Source organism: Schistocerca cancellata, chromosome 1, assembly GCF_023864275.1.
Source record: "Schistocerca cancellata isolate TAMUIC-IGC-003103 chromosome 1, iqSchCanc2.1, whole genome shotgun sequence".
In the NCBI taxonomy this organism is placed as follows: Eukaryota; Metazoa; Arthropoda; class Insecta; order Orthoptera; family Acrididae; genus Schistocerca; species Schistocerca cancellata.
Window position 1 is genome coordinate 174,225,527 of NC_064626.1, and position 14,163 is coordinate 174,239,689.

General features: G+C 35.3%; 1 protein-coding gene across 1 annotated transcript in view; it reads right to left on the bottom strand.

Moving 5' to 3' along the window:
- Window positions 1-1,475: 1,475 nt before the first annotated feature.
- Window positions 1,476-14,163, bottom strand: part of LOC126160489 (protein dopey-1 homolog) — a 328,138-nt gene continuing 315,450 nt past the window's right edge. Inside the window, exon 31 of the mRNA XM_049916952.1 lies at window positions 1,476-4,461. Coding sequence (XP_049772909.1) covers window positions 4,264-4,461 — 198 coding nt within the window. The 3' untranslated portion in view covers window positions 1,476-4,263. The remainder of the gene's footprint in view (window positions 4,462-14,163) is intronic.

The following is a 14,163-nucleotide window of genomic DNA, read 5'->3' on the forward strand; positions in this document are numbered from 1 at the left end:
CAATTTCTTTGAAAAGGATACGTCTTACATCCTTCCTTAGTGAAATTGTCAACAAGGTATTAAACACTATGGTTCATTTGAAATTGTATGAATGTTATATAATGAAAAGTGTGTGTTTGTGTGTCAGATAGCAATACTGATACTAAATTGGAACAAATGGCTTAATATATGTGCTGTATGTTTTGGTTATTTTAGATTCACACATCCTCTTGATTCAAGGAAATGCAAGAAACAAGTCATATACCAAACATTTTTTGACCAGTGGTTTCATTAAGAATAAAAACAATGTAATAATACTTTAAAGTCATATACAGTGTACTGACACTGAAAATTCTTAGATAATACATCATAGTAGCAGAAATACTTTTCAAAGCTGCAGAAAGCACCACTGTAGAATAAACATACTCTGAATAATATAAAAATAACGTTTTCCAGCAATGTTTCAATATCTGCAATTTAAAATTAAATAAAATCTCCATATTACATACTATTAACATGTACAAAATACTACCATACAAGAGCTGATGTTATTAAAGTATTTACAAATAGTAGTAATGAAATATAGTAAAGATAAAATATACCATTTCTTTTTCCTCAGATGAAAGTAAAAAAACTTAGTTTTATAGACACAGTAATTACAATTTATATGGTCATTACTCTATTATCATCACATATCCATATATATATATGTATCTATTTTCAAACAATGGAAATTCCATTGTCATTCATACTCGTTTCTACATTTGGCTCCAGGTGCACACATATATGGTCCCTTTAATTTTGACCATGAGTGAATTGAACAACAGATAAAGTGAATGTATTCCGGAACAAAAAGTAAAATATCATTAGCCCTACACTGAAATGTATATATACTCTGGACATAACAGTAACAATAAATTTTATACACTTTTACAGACGTTACAAATTTACAAGTAGATACAAAATATTTTCTGTTCACATATCTCTTTTTCTTTAAGTGTTTTAATGGAATCAGTCTTTTATGCAATAAACTGTACACAAATTCCAGTCAGTACGATTGAACATGAAAATACGCTGACAACGAAGAACAAAAAAAATAAAATTACTATCACTAATAACAGAAATTTAAGCTCTGGTACAGGCTCGTGAGAGTACTCATTCATAACAGGATGTAAACAAACAAAAATTAGCAAAGACAATCACCCACTTGTAGCCGATTGATGTATCATGCATAACAACATGTACCAGCACAGAGATTTATTAGCTTTGAATTAAAGGAGGTCTGGATCAGAAACTAGTACAGACTGTGTTGTTTCGAAATTCTATGTGCTACACATAAATCAGATACAAGCTGCCTTTCCAAATTCTTGTTTATAAAATGATATTTGATTTATATATATATTACAGTTAAACTACATTAGCAACAGTGCTCGATTCAGTGTATTGTGTATTTCAGTCCATCACAGCAACAGATAAATTATGCACGCTAAACCAGATTTCTTTTTTTGGTTTGTTTGTTTTAATTATTAGTATCAGTACAAGATACTATCCATGTAAGCACCATACAAGGCAGTTAGAATACAGGAAAATGGCAAAACAAATAAAATAACTGACATTGTAACACCAAGGATCAGACAGATCTGCACAAAAAAAAAAAAAAAAAAAAAAAAGTGTTGCGTACAAATTAAAACTAAGTAAAGGTTCCCATTTACCTCAGACAGATAACATTGCTCAAAGTAGTGTAAGGTAATGACTGTTGCGAAAACCAGTAAGTGAAGACTTTCAAAATCAGTCAGGGAAACTACAGGTTTGGTTTTGTTCACATCCAATTAAATAATTAGGTAATACATACAAAGAATGAGTCTATCAGCAATAATTACTGAACGACATTAAAGACTGGCCATATAGGATTTTAAAGTCAGAGCCCAGACATCAAATTCCTAAAGCAGTATACACCCCCTCCCAAATCACCTTTGAAGATCAGGAGATTTCCAAGCAGTGTTCAGCAAAAAACATTTGTATTTCATTATTTAATTGATCAGTAGGTAGGAGCATCGTGTTATCAGATTGTAGTCATGAAGTCACTAATGTGCATAATTGTTTTACTTTTTAAAATGGAAATTTTAATTAACAAATATTAAATCTTGTTTGTAAGAAAATAAATTAAAAGTTGATACACACACAGAAAAAGGATGTTACAAAAAACATTTTATATTTGACATTTCGCATTTTTATACTGAATTTTAATTCACTGTGAATACTCGCATTTTTGAAAGAACAGTAATTAAAAGTAAAATTGTTTTTTTACTAAAAACGTGATTATTTATTAGTTAATTTCCATTGGTTAATAAATATGGAATTTAAAAAGCTAATAACAAATAATCTACCACCTACCTACATTCAAACCTATGACTCTACAATTACAATTCCATTATGCTATGCACTGAGCTACCAACAAATTTGTTAATACAATACAAATGTTTTGTACTTAATTGTGTTCTGAAAATTTCCATTCTTCAAAGGTAAATTATTTAAATATTCTGTGAATAGAGTCATACAGCTAAATGAAACTGAGGTACAGACACTGGCTTTCAAAGCCTATAAGTTGTTGCAATATCTACCATTAAATGGATGTATGCAGATTATAAGTAGGAAGGAAATTGCAGGGGGCCACTCCCAGAGTCCTCTTGTTTTAATTTTGCCTCTTGAAGGTAAGAATGTAGTAAGTATGATTACAGCACATGAAGATTCAGGACTCCTAGATAGCAACGACTTCATGTTCAAACAAATCATTTAAAATTATACATTTCAAATGGATAGAAATTATTGAAAAACATGGTTGGTTTATATCCCATGTCCAATTGCAGGTACAGTATCTAAACAGTAACAACAATAATGTGAAAGTCATACCTGTCTCCCCCTTTTCATTATTTCTCTTATAAGTATGTTCAAGTAATGAAACATGCAAGCCTAGGAAGACTTGTTTGCAAAAATTGTAAAATATGTCAGAGGAATTTGTTTCATTACTCATAAGGTATTTTCCAAGATATTTTGAAGCTGTTCTGTGGAAGAACTACTATTCAATAGAAGAATTCATAGAGGATGAAATGATAATTTGAGCAGTGGGTAATCAAGTGTTAGATTTTCTTTTATGTATACAGAACAAATGTGTATTAGTATCCTTTTGTTAACACCAACTGTTCTATGTTCATAGTGAAATTTTACTGCAATTTTGACGTGTCTCCTGTACCTGAATCAAGTTATTTACATTATGTGCGTTAAGAGTCTAGTAAACCACAATTCACAATAGAATGAGTTAGTAAATGCAGTGTTGTTAAACCAGCTACCTCTGTGCCAAGTGCAGTATGTAGCATCAATTTCCAAGTAACGTCTCTTATTGAGATACTCTGGACAACAAATACTTCAGACAAATATAAGATGAAATCTGCCATACGTTCATACCTAACTCTGAAGTTAGAAATACTAAAGTATTGTGCTGGACTTCTTGATATGCCTGAACATTATCTTGCTGGAAATTGTAGGATACTGTGTGTGTGTGTGTGTGTGTGTGGGGGGGGGGGGGGGGGGGAGGCACTTCCTTTTAATAGATCAGACGATCATCATCATTTTTTGTACAAAAAAAATAGGCTTGTCATCATCTTCAACATCCAATACAACAAAAAGGACTTGTGAATGTAGTAACTAAACAAACAGGTAACATTTCTCAGTTTTTAAGTTAACACATGCCCATATTTTCCCTGCTCTTAAACTATTATTTGTGTTTTGGTACATTCACATTTACTAAGTTACTAAGAAAATACGAAAAGTAAGAATACACTGTGCCTATTCTACTATTAGGCTCTTACTAAACTAGAACCACGTTAAGAGACGAGCAACTGGCCCATATAACTGTGCCTGATCAAGAAAAAAAAAAGGCTGCTGTGTAGCAGTAAATTCAGGTATAGTACCAAATTATTTTGCTGCATGCATCCTCTGAGACTGCCAGTCACTGACATGAAAGGTGTGTAAGAGAACAGTCACATAAATAATGTATAAATTCAAAAAAACAATTACACTGTATAACTGAGTGCCTCAAAATTGTTTTTAAGCGTACGCTATAAGATCCCTATTCTCTGTTCTACCTGACATTCCCTGATGATGGCAGAAATGAAATTTTACTTGTATAGTCACAAATTTACGAACCCAAAATTAGGAGAGGAATTCAGGAATTCACAACACAGAGCATGCAATTCTTGATACCAATTGTAGCACATGCTAATGGATTTATCTAGGAGGTAATTTTTCCAAGAAGTCTAATTCTATGGCACTTTCAAGCTGACTGATTGATGTAACTGGAGGCTGAGTACGATGCTGACTTAGTGTTGTGAAAAATGGATGCAAATCTTGAAGTGTATCAATGGTGCTGTTTGTGAGAAGCAACTGCCCAGGCTGGCGTGTCATTGGTTCCACTGATGTCTGAAACTTTACAAGTTAAAGCAAATTAAAATAGGTAAAACTTCTTCACAATTTTGTATAAATAAAAGGACAGTAACAATTCATCCCCTCTCCCCCAAACTCTCTCTCTCTCTCTCTCTCTCTCTCTCTCTCTCTCTCTCACACACACACACACACACACACACACACACACACACACACCTGTTGTTGCAAATCAAATTTTTTATGGTAAAGGAAACACTCAAGTAATATGAAAGTAAAAAAGCATCTATCATCTTATACACTTGTAGCTCTGTCACTACACAACCAGTAATTCAACCTCCCCCACCCCCACCTTTCCTGTTCGCTTTTAAGCAAAGTATCAAATATAGTGCAGTGTGTCAGGTACACATTACATTTATAACTAATCATTAGCTAATGTTTCTGATTAGGTAACGCTGCCTCATGTGGTGTGATGTCATGTCAGACGTAAACATTGCTTCTCAAGATGCTCCAGAACATGATGACAATTTCTGCACCCTCTTTCTCACCCTGTACGTCCCCTAGAACTGAGTGACCTCTGTTGTCAACAAGATGTGGATTTCATGCCTATTCTTCTCTGTTTTACGAAGACTACCAACTTTTAGTGTTTTAACCAGTACTGTGTTTCAAGTTTTATTTACCATAATTTCATAATGATTATCAATAATAAGTCTCACATTAGAACATGAATATATTTTTAATGTGGTTCCATGAAGGACTTTCGCTTCTGTGTTTCATTTACACAATCGGAACAAGAGGGAAACCCATGTGTGCGTTTGTATGTGTCAATACTCAGCCTCTGACACTGCAATTGTGTTTGGTGCTTTGTATACTGTGAAGAGACAAGTAGAGCTAATTTCACACAGATTAAGGGTTAATGCCACACACAATCAAGTTACTTGTACACTGAGATAGAGATTCTAACAAGAAATATATCCCAACTGATTTTAAAAGAGAAACAAATACTAATGTAATACATTTTGTTTCCAAATGCATGACATCCACATTACTAATTACAAAATACTTGATATTATGACATCTCTGATTTTCAAATCCTCCTCATAAAATATTATCACTTATTATCTTGATAAAAATGTAAACAAATTGTTGAGATTCTTTGTTCTAGATCAGTGGTTTCCAATCTTTCCTACCAGGTGCTGCTGCCTCCCCCCCCCTCTCCCCCCCTTTGCACCCACGGAATATCTATTGCCCCTCTATGTTTATTTATTAATTTTTTTCAACTGTAATCTACAATCAACACTTCGATAAGAGAGTGTTTTCAAAAGCAGAGTAATACAAAACTATTCTGTTTCAAATGGCTTTGTAACCAAAATAGAAATACCTTCATGTCTTTTTAAATACCTTATGATATCGTTTTCAACTGAACAAGACTTTTCACATCCAACTTTTTATTTTATGTGACGAAAGTCACAAAAAAATTCCAGATCATCAATGAGATCCTTGAAATTGTTTTTATTTAAGCAGCTCCTGAATGTTGGTTTGAAACTAGTTGAAATATACCTAAGGACATTCTCCATGTTCAGGCAACCAAGATGTTTTGTTTTCATGGCTAGTCGAACCCAGCTCACATAGGCATGTAGATGAGGACTGGCGGAGGATTTTTAAGGCGGCTTTTGCCACTACAGCATTCTGAGGACAAATAAGGAACTTAAGTTTGAACTCTTCTTGAAGCCATTCTAGGCATTGGGACTGACAATGTTCTCCACTCATTGACATGGCACTGCTGCCTATCTAAAAGTTCATTGAATGAAAAGATAGTAATGGGAGCATCCAGGTGACACTTTAATAGATGTGTCTTTCACAAGAAGGCCCTCAGGGTGTTCCATTGACCAATTTCACGATAAGTTTCAAATGGCACAAAATTCATATATTATACCTATAGATTTATTTATCCCTAGTCAAGAATTCATCTATGGTATAGAAGGAGATATGTTTCAATTTATTTTTAAAAATATTACTGCTGTCTGTCAGATATTTTATTTCATGTGGTAATTTATCAAAATGTTTTACAGCAGCATATTTTACCCCTTTCTGTGCTAAAGATAGGATAAGTAGAGGATAGTGTAAGTCTTTCTTTCTTGTATTATAATCATGAATGTCACTGTTGTTTTTAAATTGGTCCCTGTTGTAATTTTAGTATTGAGCAAATGTACTACGAGGCTATTGTAAGAATTCCTAACCTTTTAAACAGATGCCTACAAGATGAGCGACTATGAGCCCCACACATCATTCTAACTACTTTAATCCATTACTATGGTATTTTTACCTTGTAGTTTCAAATTCAGATTATTCAGGATTTCAAAGAAGTATGCACAGTATGCTGAGGAAAACAAAGCTGTCATCAGTGATAGAATGATGTAGCTCAGGTTTCCCTCGACTCAAAAGTCCTATCTCTGATTTCAATTCATACAGCCTGCTGAGCACACTGCCCTTCGTAAGACAGCAGACTTGTTTATGGAAGATTGGTGTTCAGCACTGAGATCAGTACACAGGACTCGGAAAAAAAGAATATTCACAGCACCTGAATTAATTTTATTAACTAAACTGACAGCCACTTTCAGTGAAACGTTCAGTTAGAAGCTAGGGCTTGTCTGCGGATCATACAGCGAAAGCCAATAAGGTTAGGATTTGTTTTCTTTGACAATATTTAGGAAGCCAAAACATGAATCTAAAATGGCTTGTGCTCCAGCAGTAAAAATTGCCATAAAGCTGTCCCCAGACAAACAACTATGTTCTTCCAAGTTCTCAGAAAACAGTAGTTCTTCTCATCCACAAATCAACAGTATACTATTAAGTGGGTGGCAGGAGGAACAAGACTTCTGGTCAGGTGAATACACTGTTATAAATATGCAATCAAATAACTGTAATGCAGGATTGGGCTTAATAATGAATAAAAAAATAGGAACGTGGATAAGATATTACAAACAGCATTATGAACACATTATTGTCACCAAGACAGACGTGAAGCCCACACCCACAACATCAGTACAAGCTCTGCAGATGAGGAGGAGAATGACGAAATGTATGATCAAATAAAAGAAATTATTCAGATAGTTACGGGAACCAATAATTTAATAGTCATGAGGGACTGGAATTCGATAGCAGTTAGTTATGAACTGCAAAAAGACAGGAATTTAAGGAGATGGGACCTGGATAGACTGAAAGAACCAGAGGTTGCAGAGGGTTTCAGAGGGTGCATTAGGGAACGATGACAAGAACAGGGGAAAGGAATACCATAGAAGAAGAATGGGTAGCTTTGAAATATGAAATAGAGAAGGCAGCAGAAGAGTAGGTAAAAATATAAGGTCTAGCAGAAATCTTTGGGTAACACAAGAGACATTGAATTTAATCGATAAAGGAGAAAATATAAAAATGCAATAAATGAAACAGGCCAAAGGGAATACAAATGTCTAAAAAATGAAATCGACAGGAAGTGCAAAATGGCTAAGCAGGACAAATGTAAGATAGATACTCCTACAGGAAAATTAAAAAAGACCTTTGGAGAAAAAGGAACCACCTATATGAATATGAAGAGCTCAGATGGAAAATGAGTCCTAAGCAAAGAAGGGAAAGCAGACAGTCGAAAAAGTATACAGAGGATCTGTATACAAGGGAGGTGTACTCGAGGGCAATAGTATGGAAATGGAAGACGACACAGAGAAAGATGAGAAGGGAGATATGATACTACGTGAAGAATTTGATAAAGCACTGACAGATTTAAGTCAAAACACGGACCTGGAAGTAGACAACATTCCGTTAGAGCTATTGAGCTGTGGGAGAGCCAGTCATGACAAAACTCTTCCATCTGGTGAGCAAGATGTATGAGACAGGCAAAATACCCTCTGACTTCAAGAAAAGTACAATAATACCAATTCCAAAGACAGCAGGTATTGACAGGTGTAAAAATTATCAAACTATCAGTTTAAGAAGTCACAGCTGCAAAATACTAACATGAATCCTTTACATACAAATGGAAAAACTGGTAGAAGCTGACCTTGAGGAAGATCAGTCTGGATTCCGAAGAAAAGTAGGAACATGCGAGGCAATACTGATCCTATGATTTCTCATAGGAGATAGGTTAAGGAAAGGCAAATCTACGTATATAGCACTTGTAGACTGAGAGAAAGCTTTCAACAATGTTGACTGGAATACTCTCGTTCAAATTCTATAGGTGGCAGGGGTAAAATACAGGGAGGAAAAGGCTATTTACAAATCGTACAGAAACTAGATGGCAGTTATAAAGAGTCAAGGGGCACGAAAGGGAAGCAGTGTTTGAGAAGGGAGTGAGACAGGGTTGTACCTTATCCCCGATGTTATTTGGTCTGTATATTCAGCATGCAGTAAAGGAAACAAAAGAAAAATTTGGAGTAGGAATTAAAGTACAGGGAGAAGAAATAAAAACTTTAAGGTTTGCCGCTGACATTGTAATTCTGTCAAGAGACAGCAAAGGACTTGGAAGAGCAATTGAACAGAATAGACACTATCTTGAAAGGAGGATATAAGATGAAAATCAACAAAATCAAAAGGAGGATAATGGAATGTAGTTGAATTAAATTAGGTAATGCTGAGGGTATTAGATTAGGAAATGAGACACTTAATAAGTAACAGATGATGGTCGAAGTAAAGAGGATATAAAATGTAGACTGGCAATGGCAAGGAAAGCGTTTCTGAAGAAGAGAAATTTGTTAACATTGCATATAGTTTTAAGTGTCAGGAAGTCTTTTCTGAAGGTATTTGTATGGAGTGTATCGATGTACGGAAGTGAAACACGGATGATAAACAACAATTTAGACAAGAAGAGAATAGATGTTTTTGAAATGTGGTGCTACAGAAGAATGCTGAAGATTAGATGCGTAGATCACGTAACTAATGTGGAGGTATTGACTTGAATTGGGGAGAAGAGGAATTTGTGGCACAACTTGACTAGAAGAAGGGCTCAGTTGGGAGGACACGTTTGAGGCACCAAGGGACCCCAATTTAGTACTGGAGAGATGCGTGGAGGGTAAAAATCGTAGAGGGAGACCGAGAGATGAATATGCTAAGTAGATTCAGAAGGATGTAGGTTGCAGTAGTTATTCAGAGATGAAGAGGCTTGCACAGGATAGAGTAGCATGGAGAGTTGCATCAAACTAGTCTCTGGACTGAAGACCACAACAACAACAACAACACTTTTAAGTAATTGTTGAGCCATATCAGTAGAACCGTCTTGCTGCAAGGAAAAAAAAAATTAAAAAAAATAAATAAAAATAAAAAAGGGAGACATTTTCAGTCTTTTAAGTAGATATTGTCCATTTTTCGCTGACTACCTTCTCCAAAAACAGTTCTGGCTGCTTCAAGAATGGGATGTTTGATTAATGCCTACCCATAGTATGAGGTTTTTTGCTGTTAAGAGAGAAAATTTCACATGATGCTTTAATAACTTTCTCATTTTCATGTTGAAACATACAATCAGAATTCAGTTTCATGTGATTTAAGGAACTTTTTTTTCCAACAAAAGACACTTTTTCTATGCCAGGTGAGTTGTTGTATGATGTTCCAGACACACAGGCCGCAATGAATCGTTACTGAGGGCATTATGACACACAACATAATGTGGCAGTTGGACATTGTTTCAAAAATGTGAATCCATGCTTAATAAAGTCTTCATTATAGAAATCTTCTTTTAACCAAAATTTTGCTCAATGCAAAAAGTGAATAAAAATTATATTTACTTCTATAGAGCACAACGGGCAGTTACGAATGCAAGGTCCAGACCAAAGAATGTATTGTGTCAGTAATAACTTAGTAATGTGTAGGCACACCTGATTCTGCCAATTCTAGAAAAAAAAATGCAGTCACTAACTGTAATAAGATTATAAAATTTTCGATCTGTCTGATCACATACTTCTATTCTTCTGATGTGTCTTCTCTCCCACTTCCTCCCCATAAATTTGTCATGCTCCCCCCATTTGGGAACCACTGTTGTAAATGCATTAATACAGATTTTAAGGTCAGGGTATCAGAATAACTACCATTCTTTTAGCATTCCTGAGAAAGCTGGTGATATTTATTCTCAAGTTCAAGCTGTAAATAAGCTCATTTGAAATACATGGGGCCTTATTCTTTATGAGGTTCTTACATATATTACACTATGTATAAACTACTGGAGGAACATCAAGAAAAACAAAAAAAATATTGTAAACATTTATATCTCAGGGCTTCTTTTCATTCGCGGTTTTTATTCTGTCATTTGTAGTAGCAGGTCAATACTTTTCTCAAGCCTACATCATATAAACATTCAGAAAGACTGCATCTAATGCTATCGTTCACTGTTGTGTCACTAACATTTTCACCTGTAGGACAAAGATCACTAGGGACAACATACAAAGTGTTTGATTTCCAACTTAAATGATACAAAATAATATATACAGACACTGTGCAGCATCTCATCAAAGTCTTCAGTGCTTGTATTGAACAAATTGTGTAAGCATTAGTTAATATTAAAAATCAACATTATGCCTCTCATTTATTTGAACTACTCTGCCCACATCGCATTCCTAATCCATTACACACTGAAACATTTCTATACCACTTTCTTGCATTCATGGCATTAGATTTGCACGTGGTAGCCAAAAGTTTCCAACTATAGTCTGTTTAAAATTATTTGATAGTTGACACTTCACAGTTGGAGGTGTCTGTCTCCAACCAGAGCACTCATGCAAACATCACTCCTGAACTGTTTTCCATTGTCAAAGTGTCTCAATAAACTGTCAGTTAACTTCCAATTACTATCTGGCTTTTTTACAAGTTGTGTTTGGAGCCTGAGTCCTGGGTCCAGCCCTTTTATTTCGCATTTCATCACACACAATAAACACACCCAAAACAACACACACACACACACACACACACACACACACACACAGACAGACAACATGATGGTAATGAAATAACGCAAATTTCATACACACCACTATCCAAAGACTGCTGGATTCTTTTGCACAAGACGCGATTCAGCTTCACATATTTAATTATCATCACAGAGATTGGCCTGCAGTAGGTAAACTTCATATGACACGTTGTGAAACTGATTTTTTTGAAGACATAAAACAATTGTTGCAACTGGCTCTATATACCCTGTATAAATATAACGACATAATTTCAACCGGTTCTGCAGTGCAATGGTAATGTCACAGTCTATGGTGAAAAGTAGGCAGGTTTGAATGTTGCAATATGTGATAATATTTTTTGTTTTTCAAGACTTGACCAAAGTAACTCTGTTATTTTCAATTAACAGCTTTCAATCTAATTTATTTTTTTATTTTTATTTTTTTGCATCATATTGACTTTTTTATTTGCTCTTATTTTTTCTTTGTATCATTATTCTTCCTTCTTTTGGTATTTGCTTGTGTGAATAATAGCCTGTAAATGAGTTCCAACCAGGACTGTATTGTGACATCCAATGTAGCAAAGTGGGAAGTTACAGTTCGCTTTTAGCACTGAAACTGAATTTTTTCCATCTTAAGTTCACTCATACAGGTCAGCTTTAAAATCTGTGAGCAAAGCAAGTGTGATTAATAGTTCTGCCACAGGTTGAAAACTGCCATTTTCTCAATACATTGTACGTCAAGAGGTTGTGGTTAAGACATGAGTGTAAATTCAGGGCTACAAAATGCATTGTCTGTCGCAATTCAATCACTGGCCATTTAAAGTCTGCTATGGATAGAGCTGGTACTACATACCCTCCAAAAAATGAGTGTGATATCTAGCATATGAATAGTCCACATTAGATTATAAAGTTTAGTTAAATGTGTGTCAAATGCTCACTGCATTGTGAACAAACTATTCAAGATGGTCGATTTGTATGGGGTGGGAGGAGGGGAAGGAGTTCTGACTGAACTAAGGTGTGATTTAGTGCTTAGAATTGTGCTCATGTTACCTCATCAGAAGCATTAGCTAATGATTGGTTATAAATGTAATGTGTACCTGCCACACTGTACCTTAATTTAATACTTGGCTTAAAAGAGAACAGGAAAGGGGGGGGGGGGGGGGGGGCTCACTGCGTAACCGATTAACGCTGCTCTATGTTAAATGAAAAGCATTTCAGCACATGTGAAGTGACCCAACATGTTTGTGTGTTGTCTTTAATTGTGCAGTAGCTGATATGGCAACACTGTAGCGCCAAGTGACAGACATCAACTATTAAGTAATTTTATCCCAGCATTAATCGGTTCTGCATTAATGCATTAGAATATCAGCAAGTTTTCGTGCCATATGCTGATTACAGTCCGCACTGGTCATCTATAAGTATCTGCAACTGGTATCTGATCACAAACCATAACAGAAAATTATTTAAGTTCTATCATTAGAGGCAGAGCTCTTGCTCACAAGGAGACACGACCATCAGAATTATATATTTTTTATCTGTACAGTAGGAGAAGTGCAGAATTCTGATATCACTCTGCCACAGCAGTTCAATGCAACCCTCAAAAATTCTCGAGGAAATCAACTTCAAAGTTTTCAGAGTATCTTTAATACCCTAAACCAAGTTTCTTCTTCAATGGATTGTGTGGCTCTATGTTAGAATACTAGCCTGCCATGTGGAAGGCCCAATTTTGACTTCTAGCCATGGTATATTTTTAATCAAAGGCATATGCCCCTGTTTTTAAATTCAAGCAATCTTTGTTAACAATCTTTCATAAAAGACTGGTAATCAAGAATTTATATTTGCTATGAAAACTGAATTTTTGTGTGCAATACGTAATTAAAGATAAGAAGACATGTATTCTTGGTAAAAGTGACAAATAAATGCAAATTAATTAGCATATGTTGATGAATTTCATATTTAAATAGAGGTATTCGAACTCAGCGGGGATGGGATGACCTAAATAAGACTTGATCCAGCAATTACCAGTCTCGACCCCTACTGTTTCTTTTTTTCCCCATCTTTATGTATTTTATGCTTCACAGAAAGGCTTGTAAAACATCACTTTTGACTAAAAATTTAAACTGGCTGGCAATCAAACCCAGGCCCCACCCCCCAACATGGCTGGTGGGCATCCTACCACAGAACCACACTGCCTTTTGGAAAATCGAACTTAGTTTAGAGTACCGTATTTACTCGAATCTAAGCCGCACTTTTTTTACGGTTTTTGTAATCCAAAAAACCGCCTGCGGCTTAGAATCGAGTGCAAAGTACGCGGAAGTTCTGAAAAATGTTGGTAGGTGCCGCCACAACTGATTTCCGTCGTCGAATATATGTAGCGCTGCATAGGTATGCTTTGCCGGCACAAAGATAAATACTAGCGCCAAAACCTCCGCGTCAGTAAATAAATTAAAAAAAAAAAAAGGGTGGAAGATGAGCCTTCTTCTCCGCCCCGAGTTTCGATCACTGCATTTTATACATTATCCACGAAGTAAATACAAATTCCGTATTGTTCATCTTCGAATGTAGCAGCATTTCAATGTTGAATGTACTACGAAAATCCGACTGGCAAGACTGTGATGATTTGTCAATATGGTCAACCCTACGTTCTGAATTTTTTCCTACCTGTGAGAAGAGATGGTTGCTAATAGGAACTTTTATGAATTGTGAATCACATACAGTATTCTCTTCGCCATAAGAATAATACGAATATAAATATTTTGCCGTGTATTCTTTCTTGTTTGCTGCTATCTCATTTAAATCCTGTCTGCCTAATAAACTACGAA